Source organism: Cetorhinus maximus, chromosome 1 (genome assembly GCF_964194155.1).
Source record: "Cetorhinus maximus chromosome 1, sCetMax3.hap1.1, whole genome shotgun sequence".
NCBI classification, from domain to species: domain Eukaryota; kingdom Metazoa; phylum Chordata; class Chondrichthyes; order Lamniformes; family Cetorhinidae; genus Cetorhinus; species Cetorhinus maximus.
Window position 1 is genome coordinate 145,040,040 of NC_135879.1, and position 26,278 is coordinate 145,066,317.

General features: G+C 43.7%; 1 protein-coding gene across 2 annotated transcripts in view; it reads left to right on the forward strand.

Annotated features, from left to right (window-relative positions):
• LOC144684305 (mast/stem cell growth factor receptor Kit-like) overlaps positions 1–26,278 on the forward strand; it is a 128,137-nt gene that overhangs the window by 24,793 nt on the left and 77,066 nt on the right. For both annotated transcript variants that reach the window (XM_078547929.1, XM_078547938.1), the window contains exons 2-3: positions 10,248–10,487; positions 17,785–18,075. In XM_078547929.1, the coding sequence (XP_078404055.1) occupies positions 10,248–10,487; positions 17,785–18,075 (531 nt within the window). The remainder of the gene's footprint in view (positions 1–10,247; positions 10,488–17,784; positions 18,076–26,278) is intronic.

The window sequence follows — 26,278 nt, forward strand, 5'->3', positions numbered from 1 at the left end:
ACCAGGTTCTTACCCGCAATGGAGAGGGAGCCTAGTTTCCTTTTCACCATAGACACTCGCTCCTTCCAGTTTTTAACGCATGCCCTGGTCCCTCCGAACCATATCCCCAGCACCTTCAGGCCGTCAGCCCTGACAGTGAAGGAGACAAGGGATCGGTCAGCCCAGTTCCCAAAGAACATGGCCTCGCTCTTCCCATCAGCGCCATTTGAGATACAACTTGTGATATTTGAAAACAAGTCAAACCAACATATTTGTTACTTTAATCCATAACTATACATTACAGTCATGATGACACAAACAATCTGGGAATGCAGCTTTGTGCTGCGAATGAGCATCTGAAGATTTTCCCTATGTACAGTTTCAGCATCCTGCATTCAAAAGGACATAGATGCATTTCAGAATTTAAGGAGAAGTTCAAGGAGGATAATTTCAACCCCTAAAATTCAAAACTGCCCATCTATAGATTAGCAGTAAGTGCATCATTCACTCAAACAGTGCCAATCAGTAAGCAGCCGCTGTTCTGTTTGCCAGGTTTCATTTTGACATCAGTTCAATAGTCCAAATCTTTGGATTAGTTTTGGAACAATTCCCACTGTGCTAATCACAGGGAAAAAATAGACACATTCCTGCAAGCATTGTTTAAGGCCAGACTTCCAGTGCAGGCCACTCCCTGAAGCCGCCATTATAGAAAACCAGGTGGACCTCAGCGCAGCGCGAGGCCAAGCCACGCCCCCTTTTTACACCACTAATCGCCGTATTCTGGGAAGTGAGAGTTTAAATATCCCAAACCTGGTGTTAATTTTGTTTATTTCCAGCTCTGTTTCACAGTAAAAAAATGTGATTTTTAGTTTCTACAATTATTAAATATCCCATGAGCGGCATTTTGTAAATCAAGTACTTGACAATACTTTGAATGAACATGATGGGACTGAGGGAAAAACTTGTGAGTTGAAGATTGCCTGAAGCTGACAACCTCCAAAACTGCATCACCCTCACCCCCTGACAGTACAAATCCCCCCTCACCTCCCGACAGTGTTCACCCTCCTCCCTCACTCCCGACAATGTCCACTCCATCCTCACCTCCCGACAGTGTTCTCCCTCCTCCCTCACTCCCGACAATGTCCACTCCATCCTCACTTCCCGACAGTGTTCTCCCTCCTCCCTCACTCCGACAATGTCCACTCCATCCTCACCTCCCGACAGTGTTCTCCCTCCTCCCTCACTTCCAACAATGTCCACCCCATCCTCACCTCCCGACAGTGTTCTCTCTCTTCCCTCACTCCCAACAATGTCCACCCCATCCTCACCTCCCGACAGTGTTCTCTCTCTTCCCTCACTCCCAACAACGTCCTCCCTCCTCCCTCGTTCCCTGACATTACAAATCCCCCCTCACTCCCAACAATGTCCACTCCGTCCTCACCTCCTGACAGTGTCCTCCCTCCTCCTTCGTTCCCTGACAGTACAAATCCCCCATCACTCCCGACAATGTCCACTCCATCCTCACCTCCCGACAGTGTTCTCCCTCCTCCCTCACTCCCGACAATGTCCACTCCATCCTCACTTCCCGACAGTGTTCTCCCTCCTCCCTCACTCCCGACAATGTCCACTCCATCCTCACCTCCCGACAGTGTTCTCCCTCTTCCCTCACTCCCGACAATGTCCACTCCATCCTCACCTCCCGACAGTGTTCTCCCTCCTCCCTCACTCCCAACAATGTCCACCCCATCCTCACCTCCCGACAGTGTTCTCTCTCTTCCCTCACTCCCAACAATGTCCACCCCATCCTCACCTCCCGACAGTGTTCTCTCTCTTCCCTCACTCCCAACAACGTCCTCCCTCCTCCCTCGTTCCCTGACATTATAAATCCCCCCTCACTCCCAACAATGTCCACTCCGTCCTCACCTCCCGACAGTGTCCTCCCTCCTCCTTCGTTCCCTGACAGTACAAATCCCCCATCACTCCCAACAATGTCCACCCCATCCTCACCTCCTGACAGTGTTCTCCATCCTCCCTCACCCCTGACAGTACAAATCCCCCCTCTCTCCCGACAGTGTTCTCCTACCACCTTCAGGGGTTGAAAATGCTCAGCTCCCTTACCCCTTCCCCTGACAATGCTGACTCCTCTGATATTGGCTGGACAGGGGCCAGGGATTCCGGAAGGTATGTTAGGTGAAGGGGTGCGGGAGGGTGTGAGCACTTCCCAGGGGTTGGAGTGAGCACTGACCGGGGGTGGGGGTGGGGGTTGGGGTGGGGGAATGAGCACACTGTCTAGTTTGGGGTGGTCGGGTGGTGGTTAACACTGATGTAGGTTCTGGAGTGCATTGATATTCCAGCCAATTTATTTGAGTTTTGCTGGTTTTATTTCGACTATGAAAAGATCTAGGTAAATCCGTGTAAAAACCAGGGTAAGTATAGGGCAAATAGCCCAAGTTTCTGTGGTTTTAGCCAGTCACAGAGCAATCAGGGCAGGGTAAAATCGGCAACCTTAAGTTTAAACTTCCATGTAAGTACTGGGAATGCCCTTACATCAGGACTTACGAGGGGTTATGCATGTATTCTTCTGTTATCACTGCTCTCTTACAATCGGGAGACCAGAAGATTTAGGCCAACATTACTATAGAGATTTAGTTACAGAACTGGGGCACAGATTTACCACTCAGTCCTGATTTTCTGCATCATAAGGCCACTTCAGACCTGAAAGCATTGACTGGAGTCACATGTAGGCCAGACAGAGTAGCCTTCATTTCTTTCGATTGGGAGAGACCTGGGCTAGGGTTTCTACAATAATCATAATTCAATAACTCCTGTTGAAAAGTGTATGCACATGGCCTGTACATAGGACAGGGTTAGTTTCAGCTGTAATGTCCTTCGTGGTTGAATAAGGCATACTGGCTCAGTATGGACAGAAGATGAATTATGAAAGGTGCCGAGCTGTCTATTGAACAATATCTCAGCATGAAACGGGACCTTCAGGGAAAGATGGATTAAAATTTGGAAAATGATGAAAGGCTTGTTTAGTTGGTCACACAGAGTAGTTATTTAACATTGAATGTGATTACAGAATTAGAAGCCACAAATAAAATGAAAATGGCTCAATGTTAACCAGACATGACATGAAACTCCAATCTCCTGGAGTTCCACCTGCAGCATAGAGCCTAGCTGGCCGTGAATGTGGGTCCTGACATTGTGCATCCAATTTACCTTGCATCCGATTTCCCAGCCAATGTGAATGGGCCTTATGTAATTTGTATAATTTAAAAATTAGTTCCATAATAAATCTCTTGATTCTAGTTAAGACTCCACCCACAAAGTAGAGGTGGTTAACATTTTTAAAAAATAATTTGAACTTCCAGTTAATAGCTGAAAGGTTGACATGACAAGATTTCCCATTTTAAGACATTTATTGTAAAACAAAGTCTAAAAACAACAATGACTAAGCAGTATCTTTGTAGACAAGTTATACTTTAGTCTACAGAACATAACTTTTAACACAACCCAAAAAAGCACAATCAGGTATACGTTACTCTGTCCTTTAAGGAGACACTCAATGCTCCCACAATCACTCCAAATTGATTCTTAGTTCATGAGGGTTTATTTCCAATCTTTCCCTTTCCCAGCCTGGAAACTTTCAATTTCAGAATTGTCTTCCAGGGTGTTGGTTATCCTGGAGATTTTTCCCTCTAGCTAAAGCTAGACAAATCTCCCAGCCTTGTTTTAATTCACCATGAATTTTATCTTTTCAATCTGTACGCGAGCTTTCATCTGCATTCCAGCGATGAACCATTGAAGCTTTTGGCTTCTAACTTCTCTCTCTCTTGAACTCTCACTCTCGTGCTCTCTCTCTCTCTCTCTCCCCCCCAGACCCCGGCAGACTATTCAGAGATATTTTAGGAAAGCCTATAACCTGATATCACAACGGGTTCCTCTGTATGCGTCCTGTCTCGAAATGCATCACATGGCAACTTAAATCATGTGGTTTAGGTACAGATGCTGGTTAGCTATCCTTGAGAGCACAACTCTCTTTCATCTTGGAACTAAATGGACAGTTTAAAGCACAGCTGTTTACAATCCGATGTTCTCAACACTTTTCTGGGACTTTGGAGGCGAATAGTCTATCCACTGTTTGACAGGTTGCTGCCATTATTGCCATCTTCTTCCCAGTAAAACAATTTGCCTTTGATCTCTAACAATCAAACCACCCAGACCTGCTGTCAGGCATACATCAGAACAGGTTACATGACCCTTTCATTTTACGTAAAAGACACAGTTCCAAAACTCAACTATCTTATAAGCCTCATAATTGTAGCAATGTTATTCTGGGGACTTAAGTTGCTTCTTAATTACCTTCTGTGCCATTTGCTGCAGGCATTTGTTGGTTTTGCTCAGCACACTGCCATCTGGAGTATTGTGTACAGTACTGGTCTCCTTATTTAAAGAAAAATGCAAATGCATTAGAAGCAGTTCAGAGAAGGTTTACTAGACTAATATCAGGAATGGACGGGTTGTCTTATGAGGAAAGGCTGGACAGGTTAGGCTTGTATCCATCGGAATTCAGAAGAGTAAGAGGCGGCTTAATTGAAATCTTTAAGATCCTGAGGGGCCTTGACAGGTTGGATGTGGAGAGGATGTTTCCTCTTGTGAGAGAATTTAGAACTAGGGATCACTTTAAAAATAAGGGGTCACTCATTTAAGACAGAGATGAGGAGAATTTTTTTCTCTGAGGGTTTTGTAAGTCTTTGGAACTCTCTTCCTCCAAAAGGCGATGGAAGCAGAGTCTTTGAATATTTTTAAGGTAGAGCTAGATAGATTCTTGATTGACAAGGGCGTAAAAGGTATCGGGGGTAGGCAGTGATGTAGGGTTGAGGTTACATTAATATCAGCCATGATCTTACTGAATGGCGGAGCAGGCTTGAGGGGCCGAGTGACCTGCTCCTGCTCCTAATTCGTGTGTTCGTATTGTTCTTCCTGTCAATGTTTTCTTTAATCTGTGCTGCTGCTGCCAGTAGAGTCACCATATAAAGTGATAAGGATGGGTATTCCTTTGGGAGTTGACAGCATGATTTTGGAGCGGAAGAAAAATCCACAAGGGGCCAAACATGATTAAGTTTAATGACACAAGATATTTGGTCTGCCGTTAATCCTGGGATCTGTATTTCTTGACCACTCCACACCATCAGAGGTCTTTGTTGCTTCCACTTCACAACAATAACTGCTACAGAGTAGTACTGTCTGCTGCAGGACATGTTGCAGACAACATCTGGATAAAGGACAATTCTCCCAATAGAAGGAAAAGCTATCGCAGTATGAAGATTTCATGTTGCTGTATTCTTCTAATCTGGATCAAGGGATATCTGCCACATCAGGCGGTGTGGAGCACACACCTGTGTGAAGCAACTCACAAACTTTTATGTTTGCAAGGGACAAATTCTTCATCACTTTTCCTGTGGAAAGGGGGCATTGTTGGACAGGACTCTCAATTTTCATTGGTGATGGAGTTCCCTTGAGTGCAGGACATTACAGATGACACCAAGGTATACGTTAGGTCTCTTCATTCCAATTCCATGGCCCAGGTGCCAACTTTGGCTCAGCAGTAGCTGTTTTGTTACAATTAGTAGGTTGTGCTTTCAAGGCCAATTCTAGTAATTGAGTGTGCATTCTAAGCTGCTGCATCATTGCAGCACTGAAGGAGTGCTACCATATTGGAGGGCTGTCTTTTAGATGAGACATTAAATCAAGACCTGTCTTTTTTCTCAGATGAACATGAAATAATGCATGGGATTATATGAAGAAAAGCAAGAACGTTCTCCCATGCCAATATTTATGCCTCAACCTATAGAACAGATGATCTGGTCGTTTATCTCATTGCTGTATGTAAAACCTTGTGTGCAAATTGGCTGCCATGTTTCCCTACATTGCAACAATGACCATACTTCAAAGGCTTTACATTATAAAGCATACTAGGATGCTCTAAGTTCATGAAAGGTAATTACATAAATGCAAGATCTTTCTTTACATGAACTGAAATTTCTATGATATTTCTCCTGAGTGCTGGGCCTAACCTTGACAAATGATTGCCCAAAAACCTCCAGGCTAGCCGTCAACAGTGGTTTATACTGTTTCTACATCACTTCCCTGGGGTCTCCATTGATCTTCTGCCAAAGTTTTGAGGGAAATTGGGCAACATGCTGCATAAATTCTAATGCAAGAGATTTATAGTCAATTCCTCTTTGTCTGGTATCTAATCACAGAAACATCATTCTGCATGTCAGTGGCCTTTTTCCAGAAGACAGTCACAATGCCTTTACTGTGCTCCAAACAACAGAGCCAAGAAATTGAAGAAACATTGGGTGATGATGCTTACATTGTGGACCAGAACTTCTCTCTGCATCCACAATTGCTGATCCCACTGAGATATTCCTCAATTCCATAGGACTTGCTCAGCCTCGATAAATCAGCATCTGTTTGTTGCTTCTCTCTGCTACCTCCAACTTCAAGAAAAATGTGCTACGTAGATTAGGTGCGATGATAGATTGTGTTCAAAAGTGCAAAAGTCTCACAAAATGTTTCAAATGGTGCTTCACATAGAGGTGTGGCAGTTCAAAACTTAGGTCTGTACAATGGTTAATGGGCCCCTTAAGAACCGTGAGCAAAACTGAGTTATACGGTTCCTGCTGTCTTCTTCCTAACACCAGTAACCTATTCCATCATTTCCTCACTGCAACAACAATTGTTGAGTGTGTATTTGTTTATATTTTCAGCTATATTGCAACATGGGCTGCACTGAATGTAGTTCATAAAATTTAAAATAGTGTACACTATAATGGGACAGTTAGGACTCACAACATTAATGTAAACATATAATTTCTGTTCAGATATCCACTTAAGAGCAGGGTTAAAGGGTATATGAATATGTACAGCAGCAATGTCATCAGACATATTTAGCATTTTGGTACTGATCCTCCATAAGTAAAAACATGCTTAACTCATTCTGCGTTAATGTTGCATGATGCTCTTAATTTATTACCTCAAATTACTCCCACCAACCACAACTCGTAATGGACTTGCAACCATCAGTACTTGCGTTATACAGCTCAAATGATTTTCGCTGGGCATGCTCCATATTTGGAAGGCCAAAGTCTAGATTTGCTTTTTGTTGGCTGCTCTTCTCAGTTTAATTGGACACAGTAAAAGAAAATGTCATGTTTCGTAGCCTTTAGGAAATCCTAGTGACAACATTATGGATTGAAATGAAGTTGAAGACAGTGAAGATATGGGATGAATAGTTATTATGGAGTTCACCTTTAGAGATCAGGAAGTATTTATGCTGAACTTTCCCTCAGCAAATGAAATACTCAGGGTCAAGTTCATGTTAGGATAAATTGAACTTTATTTGTGGGTTAAGCAGGTTTGAGAGCCAAGTGACCTTTCCCATCATATGCTTTCTAATTTTCAACAATTGAAGAACAGAAATGGTCATTTGTATTGTACATAATATCAACCTAAGCATGATGTGCCAGAATTGAATGTGTAGCATGCTTGCTTAGCTACTTCGCATTTAAGCATGAAGTTCTATGGATGTCCTACTCTGTACTAATGTGAACAGTGTTAATAAGCCACTTGTAGATACATTGTTTGCTCCCAGGGAATTGATCTAAGCCTGTGTGGCATCATGGCATTATGTGAACACATTTTTCCTTCTTAGAGATTAAATAGTGGGGAGCAATATATTGTTTTACATTCTTCCTTCTGTCAAAAAATGTCCTACAAATCCGCTGCTAAAATATTTGCAAATAATAGTGGTTAAACCCACGCAAAAGTTACCACAATATTCATTAGTCTTTATTTTAACAAGTAAATGCTCCTCTTGATTTATGAGGGTCGATTTAAAACCCTCCCTCCTTGCTTGGCGGGAACAATGTGTTCAGTCTTGGGGAGATAAGATGGTAGGAATTTCACGTGGCATTCCTGTGCCTCACCATTTGTACTTGTCTTCAGCCATGAGCTCACCCCAGAGGAGAATAGGTTTAATATAAATGACAATGGCACATCCCAATGCCATCAATGGTGTACATATGCCATTTTGACCAAGGGCCCAACTATGACCCCATGACATTTGACAAATGCCTGCGACAAAAACCTCTCAGGCCCAGGTAAGTACTTTGATCATAATTTTTAAAGTTTAATTTTTAAAGTAGTCCAGGAGGAGCAGGATACCTTCCCCCCACCCCCCAACCCCAGCTCCAGCCATCCTCATTCCACACTCCACCTCCCTCACTTGTGCAATTACCAAACTGCTCCCCTGCTTCCAAATGCTACTTACCTTGCTGGGGACCTTGTCCACCCTGGTGGCAGCCTGACCCTTCACTCATTTTGACTTGTGTCCGCTTGGAGTAACATCATTTCCTCCAGCTGTGGGCAGGAGTCAAGTGTGAGGGCATGAGACCTAGGATTTAACATCTGGCTGGACAGTTCTCCACCAACTTCAGCCCCCACAACCCTGATTCGGTCCTGATTTAAAAGCAACCCTATCTTTTCACAGCAATCAGACTCAAATGTTCGCTAGCCTTGAGCTGTAAGTACTATTGTTGCCAATTACAGGTTTCAAAATGTGCCAGCAGAAAGATTTGGGCCACTGTAAAGAGCTAAACTAGGTTAGGGTTGTTGTGCATAAGACATTTGTAATGGGTTGTACATTACGTTTATATAAACCAAAAGAAAAGGAAACTGTAATCCTCAACTGAGTATTATAATGTTTAAAAAAAAACATTGTGGCAAGACAGCCATAACAAAATGTTAATGACGTATATGCTTAAATATCATGTGGAAAGCAAAACCATTTATCAGCACTGATCACATAATGTTAGTCATGACTATACATTGCTCAGTATATTAAGAAACTGTTTGGAAATAGCACATGGGGCTGAACTTTCACCTCGGCGTGCGGGCATGTACCCGACCTTACGGTTGGCGGGCGGGCAAAAAGGCAAAGCAGCCTTTGGATTTTTGAGGAAACCTCATCCACAGGCGGGATGAGGTTTCCGATGTTAATTAAAAATAAATTAGAAATTTTAAAATCTAATTTCTAACACGTCCCTGCTCATGGGCAACGTTTTCCCCCCGTCGGGGGAGAAGTGCGGGAGCGGGCTTGAGCGGATGGCCTTCTGACCTGCGCACCAGATTGGGGGTGCGCCGCCATTTATCATGGGCGGGCCAATTAAGGCCCACACAGCGTGATGTCTGCATGGAAGCGCTGTGCGGTTCCTGTGTGGGCTGGGGGGGGGTGGGAATGCCAAATGCGGATGTGTGTTCTTTCACGCATGTGCGCGAAGGAGTGCTCCGATTTCCCTGAGGCTAAGTGCTCAGTGCTAAGGCACTAGGTGCTGCCTTAGGGAGATCGGTTCCCAAAGTGAAAAAGTTATTCTTTCGAAAATTTCATTTACCATCCATGTCTCCTCATGTGACAATGTCACATGAGTTGGGACATGGACATAAAAGTGAATCCTGCCCGTGGATGAGGTTTCATGCTTTTTCAGGTGGCCGTCAGCGCTCCCGACCTGCCCACCAACCTTAAGATTGGGCGGGCATGTCCACTAATTGGTTTAATTGTTTTTTGCATGGCCTCAATAGGCCGTTGACAGGTTGGCGGGCGCACAGCTGACCCGCCCGCCGACCTGAAAATGCAAATGACACGGGGTGACATCGGGAGTTCCGCCCGACGTCATTCTGCGTCATTTTACGTGTCGGGGGGCGGGTGGGAAAATTTTTCCCCCTGTGACAGAGTGGACATGTTTCCCTTTTTTTAAAAAAACTTTATTTTTAATGTGGAAAATTTTCAGCTCCCTGAGGCAGCTCTGTGCCTTCAGGGAGCTTTCTGTGAGCGCACCTGCGCCCATGCGCTGACTTCCACGCTCGTTCTGCCGGCCAGGGGGGGTCTCCCCCAACCCGGCACCACTGAGTGTTGCAGCGCGTGATTCACGCTGTTAATTGGCCGGCCAGCATGAAATTGTGGTCAGGGCCCGATCGCGGGCGGCCTCTCATTGCACGGCCGCTCCCAGGCCTGTACGCTGTCCGTCAGAAAATACTCCCCATGAAATCAAAGCCAAGGAGAATTTTCTATGGGAAGAATATCTGCCTACATGTGCCTCTCTAATAATCTGTGAAATAAAAAAATACCGATCAGAAATAAAACATCTGTAGAATATTAAGGAGCTGGTAGAAGTAACAACGTTCTTGTATTTCTTGTGCAGGTGCATCTGTACCTTTGATTGAACCAATGAATGGCACGTTGATTAAGAAAAAGGGTGATCGCATTAGTCTTCGATGTACAGACCTGCCTGGCGTCAGGTGGATAACTCCATCAAGTGCAAAAAAAGCCATCGACCAAAACAGAGTCAATATCAAGTCAGCAGACCCAAAGCACACGGGCCGATACATATGCCAAAATCGCATTTCTTTTGAGAACAGCTCCCTTTACATATTTGTGGAAGGTAACTAGGTCCTATTAATAACAGTCTTTTATCAAGATGTAGTGAGTTGATTTTCGTCTGCCAGTGTTAGTTGAAAATGTTGAAGAAATCCTGCTAATCTTATCAGAATGGTAATGTGTTAATAGCACCCAAATTTCATGGGCAGACCATTGGTATAATTATCTACAAATCCAGGTGCTGAATTGGTCAGGTAAAGGGAGCATACCAATGATGAAAGCAGAATACTGCAGGGAAGTGAAATTAAGGAGATGGGGACCGTTCAAGGGAATTGTGACAATGGGCGGAATCGTCCCAGATTTACACAAAGTGCAGTAGCGGGCAGGAGAAAGGACGTTTTACCCGCCTGCTGCAATAGCGGGTTTTTGTGCCGTGTCGCCCCATTCCTGGCATGTCCCGCCTTATTAATAATGATTCCTTGGAAACATGCTAGATCACTGGCCGGGTGGCCTCTGAATCGCCCGCCCCGCTGTCACCTCAGGCCTTCAGTAATCCGGGCGCCATATTTAAAGGGCACCCCTGCACAGAGCTAGCTCTCTATAAGGGATTGAAAGCTGCTGCAAAGTAATGGCTGTCAAAGGGAGGAAACATGCTGCCCCCAAATTTAGCAACACCTCCCTCAGGCATGAACTAGACACAGTGCACGCCCGCCGTGAAGTTCCCTGCTCCCGCTCTGGGTGAAGACCAGCAAATAAGGTCACCAATCCAGCATGGAAGGTGGTGGCAGTGGTGGTCAGCGTCAATGCCTGCAAAAGAGGACAGCCACCCAGTGCCAAAATAGGGTGAATGATCTCTGTTCCGCCAGGGTAAGTGACTCTTCTCATCACTCTAAACTCACACATTCACAGGGACCTCACTTACTGCGAAGGGACATCACCAGTCACATACACACCTTGATCTGCCCTGCAGATCAGCTCCTCGTCCCGTCCATGGCACCACTCAGCACCCACAAATGTCAGGCATCCTTATTATCTGGCCTAGCAGGTATCCCGCTTACACTCTCTCCATCTGTATTCATGCAGGACAAGCTGGCACACAACAAAAGGAGGAGGTCGCAGACTGGTGGAGGAATGCCTGACACCAAGGTCCTCACAGACTTTGAAAATAGTCATTTAGCTGGCCGGTGACTGTCTGGAATGTTCCTGTGCTGAAGGTGAGGTCGGCAGTACTCAACCAAGTGAGCATCCAGAGGTGCAACATCCATCAAACAACCATGCTGTGAGTGAGTTCCCCTGTTCTGCAGTCCCCTGCCATGCACTAATTATCTCTCCTTGTTTTAGCAGGCACATCTGGAAAGCAACCGAGTGGGTCCGAGAGCCAGGTCCTTGACTCAAGCCCCGAAGACACCTCAGAAAAAGAATCTGATGACACGCTAATTGAAGACCCGTCACAGCGCTCATCCACACCCTCCACCAGCACAGAGAGAAACACCACAGTGGGGCTTAGTTCTAGAGTAGCCCCGGGGTCACAATCCAGTGAGCCCATCGCTTGGTCAGTGATGTCGCTCCTGCACTGCTGCGCGGGCTCAACCCCATTGCAGATGCCAGTTGGCCTCCAACAGTGTCAACACGAGATGGGTGCGGGACAGTCAATCTCACTCCAGCTTCCCCTTTTCCTCAAGGAGTCAGCCTGGGGCCTCGGGCACACATAGAGAGGAGGATCAGCAGGTGCACACCCCAGCACCATCCACCCAGATGACTATGGGAGTGTCCAGCCCATCCGAAACCCTCCTCTGACCCCAACATCTCCAGCTCTACAGGTCGAGGAGGTTCCACTGCCACATGACAGGACTCCGAAATCAGGTCGGGGCCCTCCAGAGGATGCCTGCCAAGGTCATCACAGACAGGGTGTAGCAGTCAGCAGGCTGCCTCCACCTCTGCTGTGGATGTCGGAGGAGAACCAAGAGGTAGTGGCAGGGTTAGGCCCCCCATGTCTTCAGCATCTGTGACCAATGACACTGTGCTCCTGAAGGGTCAGGTGCTGAAGGTGGACAAAGGATCAGGTGCATTTAAAGTTTCAGGCCTGCGTCTCCATTGATCTTGATCACAGAGCGCAAGTGAGCTGCCCTCAGCCAGACAAGAATCTGACATTCACAGAGGCAATACGAAGACCTATGGAGTGTCCTTACTGCACATCATTATCATCCTCCTGGAATCTAGCAACTATCAGGGCCTCCGCTGCATCTCCATGTCATGAGCCTGATCACTGAGTTGAGGGTATATGCGCTGTGAAACATTCACAGCTGCAAAATGAGGATGTCAGGACTGCCCTCACTGCATCTCATCATCCCCCTACACAAATCCTGCGGCAATGAGAGCCTCTCGAGCGCACCTGCCTCGTCTGGCCAGTGCAATGGCCTCATTGCAGCATGCTTGCCTTCGAGGATCTCATCACCGTCATCCCCTTCGACGTGCTCCTCATCAGAGGATACATGCAGCGCCTCCATCTCCTCCACAGCCATGTCCTCCCCCCCATTGCAGCATCAGGTTGTGGAGAGCGCAGCAAGCGACAGTGATCTGTGACACTCTCTGGGTACTGTATTGCAGTGCTCCACCAGACCTGTCTAGGCACCGGAACCACATTTTCAAAATGTCTATTGTTTGCTCCACCAAAGTCCGGGTTGCTGCATGAGCCTCATTATACCATCGCTCTGCTACAGTCTGAGTCCACTGCACAGGCGTCATCAACCGCGCCCTCTGTGGGTAGCACTTGTCCTCGGAGAGCCATCCCTGCAGCCTCTCTGGACACTCCCTGAGAATTGTGCGCAGACTTGTGGATGTGTTTGTGGTGGTTGCACACCAGCTGAACATCCAGTGAGTGGAAGCCTTTGTGGATGACGTAGTTGACTGCTTGTTGCCACGGAGATCAAAGCGCCATGTGAGTGCAGTCGATGGCACCCTGCACCTGTGGAAAACTTGGGATCTGCACAAATCCCAGTGCTCTTGCTTCCTGGCTTTCCTGATCCCAGGCGAAATGCACAAAGTTCTTAGCCTTCGCAAAGATGGCATCCGTCACGGACATCCTGGATACACTTGTGCATGGAGGCTTGCGGGATCCCGCACAGGTTACCTGTGGAGTCCTGGAAGGATCTACCAGTGTAAAAATTGAGTGCTGCAGTCACTGTCACGACCACTGGCAGTGGATGCCCTCCATGTCCCCATGGCGCCAAATCCTGCAGCAGGTGGCACATATGACCGACCAGTTCCCTGGACACGCGCAGTCTTCAGCGACACTGGTTCTCGGTCATCTGCAGGAATGACAAGCGCTGTCTATAGACCCTGGGCCTAGCGAGGCGCCTATGAGCGATGACACGTTGTGGATCACCAGCTGTGTACACGGCAGGCCCTGCCGCCCCTTCATCCTGAGGGAGGTACTCCTCCCTTTACTGAGCCAGGCACCTCCACTACTCCCTTCTTCCACAAGTATCCCATTCAACTAAGGTACGAGCACACATGTAGGCCTGGAGAGTTATGCTCACACTCTGTTATCTTCTGATGGTGATTCTGATGATAATTGAATTAGGAATCAAATAAAACAAATATTTAGCTTTAAGTTTTTACAATATAGCTCTAGCAGTGTAAATCACATTTGGTTTACACTATACATAAGTGATTTGGGCTAAGACATTGGAGGTATGGTGTAAAATTTTCAGATAGTACCAGATTGGGTAATATAGCTAATAATGTGGAGGACTGAAGCAAATTGCATAAAAGACTTGCAGAATTGGATAAATGGCAAATATGATTCAATGTGGCAGATTGTGAGGTAGGAGGAATGTGAAGGTCATTGAACATAAGAAACTAAATAGTTGAGGAGCAAAAAGATCTGCAAATAGATACATAATTCAGCAAAACTATCAGTACAAATTGATAAAGCCGTAAAGAATACAAGCAAAGTACAAGTGCTCTTTTCTAGAGGAATAGAATACAAATGTAAGGAGGTAATGTTAAATTAATATTGTTTTGAATACACTCAGGGTACTGTCTCTAGTTCTGGTCCTCACATTACAGAAAGGACATTATTGAAGCAGAGAAGATTTACAAGGATGTTACCAGAATTGAGAGGATACGTATGTCAGGAAAGATTGAATAGGTTGAAATTCTTTTCTCTGGAACGGAGAGAAGATCTGTTAAGGATTGCCAAAATTATAAAGGGGTTTGATAAGGCAGACATGAGAAACTGTTGCCACTTGTGGTAAGACCAGAACAAGAGGCAATTAAGATAAGAAATCCACTAGCAAATCAAATGTAACATTTCAGAAGAATTATTTTATATGGAGAATGGCGACAATGAGGAACTTTCAAGGAGCAGATAGCATTGATGCATATCAGGGGAGGCTTGATGCACATATCAAACCATAGAATTGTATATCACAGAAGGAGGCTATTTGGCCCATTGACTCTGTTCTAGCTGTTCTGAAGAGTGATCCAGTTAGTCCCACTCTCTGCTCCTTCCCTATATCCCTGCAGTCTTTTCTTCAAGTATTTATCCAATTTTCTTATGAAGGCTGTTGTTGAATTTGTGTCCACCACTCTATCAGGCAGTGCATTTGAAATCCTAACCATTGGTTGCCAATCAACTTAGATATGTGCCCAGTGGTTATCAACCCTTCAGCTATAGGAAACAGTTTCTCATTATTTGCTCTAACTAAACCGTTCATGATTTTGACCACATATATGGTGGAGAAGGGAATAGAAGGACACGGGTGGACCGGGTGGAAAAAAGTAATTAGAGTGGAAAGAGGCTCCTGTGAAGTATAAACACCAGCATAGACCAGTTGCACCAAATGTCAAGTTTCTTTGTAATTCTAGGAATCACATTACATTCGGAAAAGCACAAAATGTATTAGAAAATCACATTTTCTGGGCAATAACCAAGAATTATTCAGGTAATAAAATGCCCCTATTCATAAATTTCTCGATTCAGCACAAGAAAAAATGCATATTTTACATTTTTGTCGTTGGCAACAATAAAAGCAATGGGATATTGGGCAACTTAAGCGATAAAAGACACATGTCCCTTTGCACTCGCTGCATGACCATCTCATTTAATGCCATAGACAATGCTTTTAAGTTCCATGTATTGCAGAAAAAGTATCTGAATTGTGAGAAATGATCCCAACTCTCCTATAAATCATGGAATCAAATGTAATAAATCATAATTTAATGTATTCAGTCACCTTAAAATAATGACTCTAATTAATGACCCATATTCAGGGCTGTTTTTAAGTCACTGATTGTTATTTGAGTTGTGGAGATAGTGTCAGTTTTTTTTTGGAGCTGGTCATCTTCTTTTGCAAACTATGAGGTTGACCTTCTATGCACCCTGAACATATCCCTCATTGACATTACAGACAAAACCTGCTGCATCAATAACATAAATGTTCTGTTCCTGCCTGATTTTTATACTGATGAAGAAAACCTACATTGCTGCCAACAGCATGTGAGAATAAAGTTCACTGGTTGGAGAAATCTTTCATTGGCAGAAAGGCTTGAATTTAAATCATAAAGGCATAAGAAATAGAAGCAGAGTAGGCCATACAGCCCCTTGAGCTTGCTGCACATTTAATAAAATCATGGCTGATTTTATACCTCAACTCCACTTTCTCATGCCCCTCAGTGAATAAAAATTTGCCCATCTTGGTCTTGAATTAATGACTAAACATGTGCAGTCCACTGGGTTAGAGAATTCCAATGGTTCACAACCCTTTGAGTAAAAATTTTTTCCTTCATTTTATGGCTTAAAGCATTTTTGTTTTCCTATAAAAGAAAGATTTTATGCATAAACCACCTGAAAGTGCATTGATTTTTGTCAAGTAGTAGGGCCTCTGCCTTTCGCTACTGCTTCAGATGGGATAGCCCAACCCCAATAGCATTTCCTTGTTTCGTTCTTTCAAAAGCAGAGGGAAGAATGCTGCCCCAATCCTGCCACCAACCATCTGGGTTGAATTTAATACAGAGGCAAAGAAACAAAGAACGAAAATGGACAGAGGAAAAGAAAAGCGAGATACATAAAGAGAGATACCGAGAACTGATATGGAGGAAAGAGACAACAAACAGAGAGTAAATTGAGACACACTCGATAGCATAATTCCTCTTCACAAATAATCCATTTTTCTAAAGGGTGATGACAATCTGTGAACTGAAGTGTTCTTTTTCTGATAGTGTGTGCCAGTTTATTTAAAAAAAACAGATTTTTGAAAAGTAAACTGTCTCAACTTTATCAGAATTTACTTATTAGGAAACTTGGGGAGGGAAAAGCATTGACAAATCACTATGTATTATCTTCTGCGCTCATGAGTCTTGCCTTGCTCACAGTCTGTCAACTGCCACTTCCAAACAGGGTGTTCGGATATTTAATAAGCCTTTGGCTCATGATCAACCTTCTTTAACCTCTCCCTCTACTCCTTAAAGCACCCTATTCCTTTCAATCGCTTGTTTCAATAGACCTATTACTGTTTTTCTTGTTTCATTGAACAAATAGCTTTTCAGTTTCCAAGTTACTAGAAACCTGACAACTGAACTATATTCTGTTAAACAATTGCCGGCTGACCAATATGTGATTCCTGTTTAACAGCAACATGGTTGATCCTTCCTTTCTCAATTAGGGAAGAGCAACAAATAACAGCCAGAGAGTAACACTCATACTCATATCCATTGCTGCAACTTTAACGCAACTCGGTATTTTGTGGCTGTAAAATGCAGCATAATTCCTCTTCACAAATAATCCATTTGTCTAAAGGGTGATGACAATCTGTGAACTGAAGTGTTCTTTTTCTGATAGTGTGTGCCAGTTTATTTAAAAAAACAGATTTTTCAAAAGTAAACTGTCTCAACTTTATCAGAATTTACTTATTAGGAAACTTGGGGAGGGAAAAGAATTGACAAATCACTATGTACTAAAATTCTCCACATGCCTGTGGCTGATTTGCCACTTGTGTTGAGCGGCATGTATAGCAGACAGGACTGCATCAGATCATCCTGAGATACAATAGGGCAGACTTAGGGAGATGGCATATAAAGCTAAAACTGCTGGCAACTAAAACTCTGTGATTAATATATCTTTCTGAACCATTTAATTTCTTTTCAATTTACCTATTCATAAAATAGTTCCGTAACTCGGAACACTGATAGCATTTCATATATTGCTGATGAATAATGTTTACTTTGACAGCTACAGTTTAATGATAACATTGTGAAAGACATGAAACCTGAGTGCTTATGCTTTGCCGCTTTACATACCTGAGCATTTTGAAACCATTTTCTATTTCAAATTTAACATTTTCTATGTTTTTTTTAAGACTCGAAGAATTTGTTTGTGACTCCATCACTGCGACAGATGTTCATTAGTGGAACAGAAGGGGCTGAAGCTGTCATTCCTTGCCGAGTTACAACCCCTAGGATTGAAAACCTCAGACTGGAGAAAGATAAAGGAACATCTATGCCCAAAGACCTCTCCTATACTGCTGACATCTACACTGGCATAAGCATCACTAATCTGAAGAGACATTTTGAAGGGTATTATGTGTGCACTGCTGTACGAAATGGAATAGTGAAAAAATCAGTAAGATTTAAACTGCAGATAATACCAGGTAATTAAGACTTTAGACTCATGCAAATAGCATTAATGCAACAAGAAACAATCTAGGATAAAATTTTTAATTGAAGAAAGGCCAATTTCAATGGGCTGAGAATGTATTTGTCTCAGGTAAATTGGAATCAAAGTCTGGCAGATAAAATGGTATAGGAACAATGTGTTGCCTTTAAAGAGGAGATGGCTCAGTTATGGTCCAGGTACATTCCCACGAGGGGGGAAGTAGCGCTCCCTGGATGATTAGAAAGATAGAGAGTACGATGAAGCATAAAAAAGGTGCGTATGAAAGACGTCACGTTGACAATACAAGTGGGAACCAGGTTGAATATGGAGAGTTCAGAAGGAAAGTGAAAAAGAAAATAAGAGAGACAAAGAGAGAGTATGAGAAGAGACTGGCTGCTAGCATAAAAAGGAAAACAAAAGTCATCCGTAGACATATGAACAATAAAAAGGTAGCATAAGGAAGAGTGGGGCCAATAGAGACCAAAAATGTGATTTAAGCCTGGAGGCAAAGGGCACGACTGAGGAACTAGATATAAGTCCTTTGCATCTGTCTTTACCAATGAAGAAGATGCTGCCAAAGTCATAATGAAAGAGGAAGCAGCTAAAAATTGTTAAAGAGGAGGGAATTGAAAGGAGACTGCACTTAAAGTTGATAAGCCAGCAGGACCAGATGGGATGCATCTGAGAATGCTGATGAGAGTAAGGGTGGAAACTGTGGAAGCACTGGCCATAATCTTCAATCTTCTTTAGATACGGGGTGGGGGTAGATCGGTGGTGATGGCAAAGGACTGGACAATTCCAAATGTTGCACCTTTGTTCAAAAGAAAAGGTGTAAGGATAAATCCAGCAACTGCAGATCAGTCAGTTTAACCTCAATGGTGGGAAAGATTTAAGAAACAAAGTTAACAATCATTTGGGCAAGTATGGATTAATTAAGAAAATCAAGTATGGATTTGTTAAAAGTAAATGTGTTTAACCAAACTAATTGAGTTTCATGATGTGATAATGGAGAGGGTTAATGAGGGTAATGCGGTTGATGTTGTGTACACTGACTCCCAAAAGGCGTTTGATAAAGTCTCACATAATAGGCTTGTCAACAAAGGTGAAGCTCATGGAATAAAAGGGACAGTGGCTGCAAGGATACCAGGTTGGTTGAATGACATGAAATATTTTCCTTAAGACTGGAGAAAAGTATTCAGTGGTATTCCCCAGGGGTTGGTACTAGAACCACTGCTTCTCTTGATATATGCAAATGATCTGGACAAAATTTGTAGATGACATAAACTTGGAAGTATAGTGGATTTTAAGGAGGATAATGATAATTTCAGAGGACATAGGCTGGTGGAATGGGCGGGCAAGTGGCAAATGAAACTTAATGCAGAAAAATGTGAACTGATACATTTTGGTAGGAAGAACGAGGAGAGGCAATATGACCTAAAACGTGCAATTCTAGAAGGAACATAAATCATTGAAGGTGGCAGGGCAGGTTGAGAAAGTGGGTTTGAAGGCATATGGGATCCTGGCTTTATAACTAGAGGCATAGATTACACAAGTAAGGGAAGCTATGATTAGCATTTATAAAACGCTAATTTGGCCTCAACTGGAGGCCAGACAGGTCAGCGTGAGATTAAGGTGGAGAATTAAAATGAGGCGATTGGATGTCAGGGTCATATTTGCGGACTGAATAGAGGTGATCCACAAAGTTGTCACACAATCTATGTTTGGGTTTTGGCAATGTAGAGCAGACTGCACTGTGAGCAGCGAACACCGTAAACTAAATTGAAAAAAGTACACCTAAATTGCTGTTTCACCTTGAAGGAGTGATTGAGGGCTTGGACGGTGAGGAGAGAGGAAGTAAAAGGGCAGGTCTTGCATTTCCTGTGCTTCATAGAAAGATGCAGTGGGAAGGGGAGGGGTTTTGGGGGTGTGATTGAGGAGTGGACGTTGTGGAGGCAACAATGCTTCAGAATTCTGAAAGAGGAGGGAAGTGAGGGGATGAGTTTGGTGGTGGTATCGCACTGGAGATGGCAGAGATCACAGAGAAGGATTCGTTGAATACAGATGGTGATGGGATGGAAGGTGAGGACAAGAGGCACCCTATCATGGTTCTGGGTGGAAGGGAAAGGGGTGAGAGTGAAGTATGTGAAGTAGAATAGGGATGGCCGAGGGCCCTATCCATCATGGTGGCAGTGGGGTTGGGAGAAAATCACTGGATGAGGAAAAGGAAGACAGATCAGAAGTGCTGGTATAGAAGATGGTTTCATCAGAATAGATGTGATGTTGACGGAGAAATTGGGACAACGGAATGGAGTCCTTACAAGAAGTAGGGTGTGAGGAAGTATAGTCGAGATAGCTGTGGGAATCCATGGGCTTATAGTGAATATTCGTTGTTAGCCTATCTCCAGAAACCAAGATAGAGAAATTGAGGAAGGGAAGGGAAGAGTTGGAGGTGCATCATATGAAGATGAGAGAAGGGTGGAAATTGGAAACAGTTTGATGAAAATTTCCAGTTCAGAGCGCAAACAGGAAATGGCACCGATACAGTCATCAACGTACTGGGGAAAAGAGTTGAGGGTGGGGGGGGGACCTGAGTAGAACTGGAACAAGGAATGTTCCACATAGTCCACAAAAAGACGGGCACGGCCCATATGGGCAGGCATAGAAACACTTTTTATTTGGAGGAAGTGAGTGAAATTAAAGGAGTTGTTCAATTTGAGGACATGTTGAACCAGGCAGAGGTGGTGAGTCGGAACAAGTTAGGCCCTTATTCAAAGAAGAAGCAGAAAGCTCTCTTGGTCTTGGTGGGAGTTGAGGATGTAGAGAGACAGAACATTTATGTTAAAAAGGAGATGCTTAGGGCAGGAAATTAGAAACTATTAAGGTGATGCAGGACATCAGAAGAGTCACAGATGTAAGTGAGAAGAGATGGGTCAAGGGCATAAAGAAATAGTATTTTTATAGGAGATGATGGGTCTATCAGGGCAATCCAGTTTGTGGACCTTGGGACTGAAGTCAAAGAGGGCTATTTGGGATTGGGGGGGTTATGCGGTGGAAGGTCATGGAGAGAAGATCTCCAGAGGAGATGACGAGATGACGAGAACGGTTTGATGTTCCGTGGTGATGTCACGTTCCTGGGGCGGTAGGCAGAAATTTGGCAGTTGACATTTGGCTTCTGCAAGTAGCAATCGGTTTGCCTGACAGCAACAAAACCACCCTTGTCAACAGGTTTGATGATGTTAGTGTTGGACCTGAGAGAAAGGAATGCAGCAAGTTCAGAAGGAGACAGGTTAGAGTGAGTGATAGAAGCAGAGAAATTGAGACAGCTGATGGCCCTCCCACAGTTTTAAATGAAAAGATCTAGAATGGGTAAGAGGCCAGGTGGGTTTGGGGAAGGGGGAGGGGGGTTGCTGGTGGGGGGGGGTGTTGCAGGGAGGTGGGGTGGTGGGAGGGTTGTCCTTGTAGAGGGAGAATACTGGAGTTAAAGGTTAAAGGTTCAGCTGAGGTGGGAATTAGGGGGAAGACTCCTGGCCAACGATCTCATATCGTCGTTGTGGGTCTTAGCTTGGGCCGTCCTTGGTCAGGATCAATAGAGGCTGCTGGAGGCAAAGCTGTTGGTAAACTTTACCTCTTATTAAACATTCTAACTATATACAGGATAAGGCTTAGCACGAGGCTTCACCTAGAACTATCTCTCAGCATGCCCTGTTGATTTGTGATCTTACATCACCAATGATGTAGGTTGTTCTAGTTACATATTTTACATTAACCATTTACACCACTTCTCCCCCAGCTTTCGGACCCTATTAAATACGTTATTTACCTTATCCTACATTTACCCCCCCCGCAGTCTCTGCTTTCATCCCTGGTTCACAGAGATAACCATTGTAATGGTTTCACCAATCTCCTCGACCTTATTCTTGGCTCTCTCAGGGGATGGGGTAGTATATGAATTACCAGAGGTACCGGTTCTCTATTCAGGCAGTCTTCTTTTATATATGAAGACACTTCTGTTTCTTCTCACTATCCCATTTTCAGTCTCTACAAGATAAGATCGTGGATGTAGTGTTTTATTCAAAACCTGGCCTTTGCAAATCTGGTCATGAATCTATACTGTTTCCCTCAGCTGGACTTCTGATCAGTGATGTACTCTAGGATGTTGATTACAGTTTCTGGTCTGATTTGCAGGATACTCATCCTCCTTTTCCCTTACTCTCTCTATACCTGCTGCTTTGAGGCATGGCACAAGCATGTATGGAAGAACAGGAAGTTGGGTCCGAAGTCATCTTCCCATTAGAAGTTCAGGTGGAGCCAAACTATTCTGGTGTAATAGTCAACAACTATGAGGAATATTTTCCCTTTGAACTCAAATAGATCCATTCCAAGTAATTCCCACAGCCTGGACGGAAATGAGGGTACTGTCAGTGGTTCTCTTTACTCCTGGCGATGGATTGCACAGGCGATGCAATTTGAAATCATTTCCTCTGATGATTTTGAGATTCCTGGCCACCAAACAGAATTTCATGCTCTAGCACGACATTTTGTAGTGCCCTGGTGTCCCTGGTATATTCTCTGAAGGATATCACGTCTGAGGAATCTAAGTATGACCAATCTCTCATCATAAATCAGCGAGTCATCCATGACACTGAGATTTCTTTGTTGCTTGAAATATTGCTTCAGGATAAGATTATCTGGAACGTATTCTGGCCATCCTTTGATGCTGTATTCCCAAATTTTAGCACATTCTTCATCTTTCTGTGCCTTTCGAATTTTATTCAACCTCTGTGTTGCTGGTAGAAAGTTGTGGTCAATGAAGTATCGGACTCGACACCTTCGACAAATCTATGTCCCCTTGTTCAGGTTTTTCAACAGGAATGTGTGACAATGCATCTGCTGTAGTTTGTTGTTTTCCTCGGACATCTTCGGTTGTAGCATTGAATCTCATCAATCTCAAATGAAACCTCTGGACTTTTGGTGACATCTTTGCTAAATCTTTAGCATTTAATAATGTAACCAACAGTTTGTCGTCTGTCTCAATGGTAACCTTTAGGCCTAAGATGTGATCAGCAAACTTCTAACAAGCCCATGTATCTCTTAATACTTCTTTTTCAATCACACCATATCTTTATTCCATTTCAGTCAGTAATCGAGATGTGTCGTACACTGGTCTGCATTTACCATCTCTCTGAATTTGAAAGAGTGCTGCTGCCAGTCCATTTGATAGATGCATCTGAGGCAACAATTGTAGGCAGTTCTGGATCATAGTGAGCCAATATGCCTGGTGAAAGGAGCAGCTCTTTTATCCTTTCAAATAAAATTTGTTGATTTTCTTCCCATCGCCATGCTTGGTCTTGACTGGGCAGTTGTTGCAGTAGTTCATTTACATATGCCAGTTTAGGTAGAAACTTTCCTACTTGATTGACCATTCCCTTGAAGTGTTGAAACTCTGTGATGTTGCGAGGTTGTGGAAAACCTTTGATTGCCTTCTATTTTTGAGGATTAGCCCTGATGCCTGATGTGTGAACGATGCGCCCCAGAAAGTTGGTTTATTGCGAGAACTTATTAAGAATTAGCCCTGCTTCTTGCAACACTGCTCTCACTCTGTCATCAATGTCTGATGTAATGGACCTGTGGATCAAGATGCCGTCCATGTGGCAGATGACCCCTTCTAATCCTTCTAGAGTGCTCGTCATCATCCTTTCAAAAATCTCTGGTGCTAATGTAATACCAAAGAATAGTTGATTGAAACAATATCTCCCAGGTGGTGTGATGAATGTTTGGATTCCTCATCTAAAGCTAGTTTCCAAAAGCCACTGTTTGCATCTAGTTTGGCGAAAAGTGCAGTTTGCTAGCTTTGCCAGACTCTCATCCACAGGTGCGATTGGGTGGATCTCTGTTTCCACAGCTTTGTCTAACTGTGAAATCAGCACAGATTTGCAGTGAGCTGTTTGGTTTCAGTACTGGAACCATACCTGAATACCAACTTGTAGATTCTGTCACAGGTGAGATTACCCTCTGGTGCAGAATTAACTCAATTTCATGCTTCACTACTGTAAAACTGGGTGTGGAACTTTCCTTGGGGTGAACAAGCACACTGGTTTGGCATCTGGTCTCAGTGTGATGTGATAAGTTGTTTTCAGATTCCCAAGACCTCTGAACAAATTTGGAAATTCTGACCTGAATTATTTTGATTTGTCTTGGTTTCCCAATTCGTCGACTTTAGAGATGAGTTGTAGATCTGTGCAAGCTTTTTGGCTTAACAGTGAACACGGTTTGAGATCATATACAAAGGTTTGGTGATTTGTACTGAAGTGTAGCAGTTAACTATCCCTTGAACCTCAGTCAAATGCCTTCTGGACTGTGGAGTCATATGGTCGATGGTTGGAGGAAGCCTTGTTTTAGCCACTGTTCTGTGTCTAAAAGAACAGAAACCACTGCTCCAGTGTCTAATTTGAAATTTGTTTTATGTCTGTTGACCAGAATGTCTGTGCTCCAATAGTTCCCATTAGATCCTGTAATTTCTCCCAAGAATAGTACTTCATTGTCTTTTGCACCTTCAATTCCTTGAATGCTACATGTTTTAATTGGTTTCTCCTTAAATTTCTGAGTTGGGATCTTTTTGCTGCAACGTACAGATTCAAAATGGCCTTTCCTCTTACAGGAATGGCACACCACATTTTTGGTGAGTCACTCTTCGTGCCGATGCAGCCTTTTCACGCCACACCGGGAATACTGATTAATGGTGGCTACTGCATCCCTCTTCGTTCTTTCCCTGTTTTTGAGTGGGTGCCCTGCTACTTCTGTGTGCTACAAACTTCACTGTGTCAGTCATTTTTTTTCCATGAAATCTCTTTACCACTTCCAATGAATACATGCTTTTGCTTTCTCACTTCTGCCTGCCTTGTTAACTGTACAGCCTTTGGTAGCATTAAACCATCCCTCAACTGTTGAAAATCTGATAAAGTCTCCTCTAAGACCCCTACAACAATGCGATCCTGAATTAATTTGCCTTTCAGGGTTTCAAAAATTTGCAATTCTCAGCTAGTCGATATAAATCATCAATGAAGGAATCTATGCTCTCTCCTGGTCTTTTCGGATGTCTATTGAACTTTGCCCTTTCTATGACTGTGTTCCTTCTAAGGCTGCAACATGTATTAAAAACTTTTATAACATCTTTGTATGTCACCGTTGCTTCATTTATTCCCTGTTTGACAATTATGTTTGCACTATTTTTCTATGGCATAGAGAAGGGTACTGACCTGTTCCTTGCTAGGCTTCTCTGCTAATCCCGAAGTGGTTCTGTACCTGCTAAACCTATGATGCCAGTTCTGCCACTTCTTGGCTTGAACTGGGCCTGTCACCTGTTTGAAGTACTCTGGTAAGGATAAGGTTTTCTCCATACTTTCCTTCATTCTATCCTTTCTTCAAGTTCTGTTGGCATTTTTCCCACTCTGTCCTTTTCCTCAGTCATTTTTCTTGCTGCTTTTTCAGTCACTGGACTCTTTACTTGGGGCTTTTTCCATTGTATTTTCCACTGTCACCACCTGTTATCACCATTGTGGGTCTTAGCTTAGGTTGTCCTTGGTCAGGATCGATAGAGACTGCTAGAGGCAAGGCTGTTGGTAAATTTTACCTTTTATGAAACATTCTTCTAACTATATATATATGAACATAAGAACTAGGAGCAGGAGCATGCAATTCAGCCCTTCGAGCCTGCCCCGCCATTCATTACGATCATGGCTGATCTCATTTTGGCCTCAACTCCAATTTTCCGCCCTCTCCCCATAACTAATTACTAATAAAAAATCTGTCTATCTCCTCCTTAAATTTATTCAGCGTCCTGGCATCCACTGCACTCTGAGGTAGTGAATTCCGCAGATTCCCGACCCTTTGAGAAAAGTAATTCCTCTGTATCTCTGATTTAAACCTACCACCCCTTATCCTAATGGCCTCTCGTTCTAGAATGCCCCAGAAGGGGAAGCATCCGCTCCACATCTACTTTGTCTATCCTCTTTAGCATCTTATATACCTCAATTAGATCTCCTCTCATCCTTCTAAACTCTAGCGAGCATAGGCCTAAACTGCTCAATCTCTCCTCATAAGACAAGTCCCGCATCTCTGGAATCAACCTAGTGAACCTCCTCTGAACCGCCCCCAGCGCAACTACATCCTTCCTCAAGTAAGGGAACAGGATAAGGCTT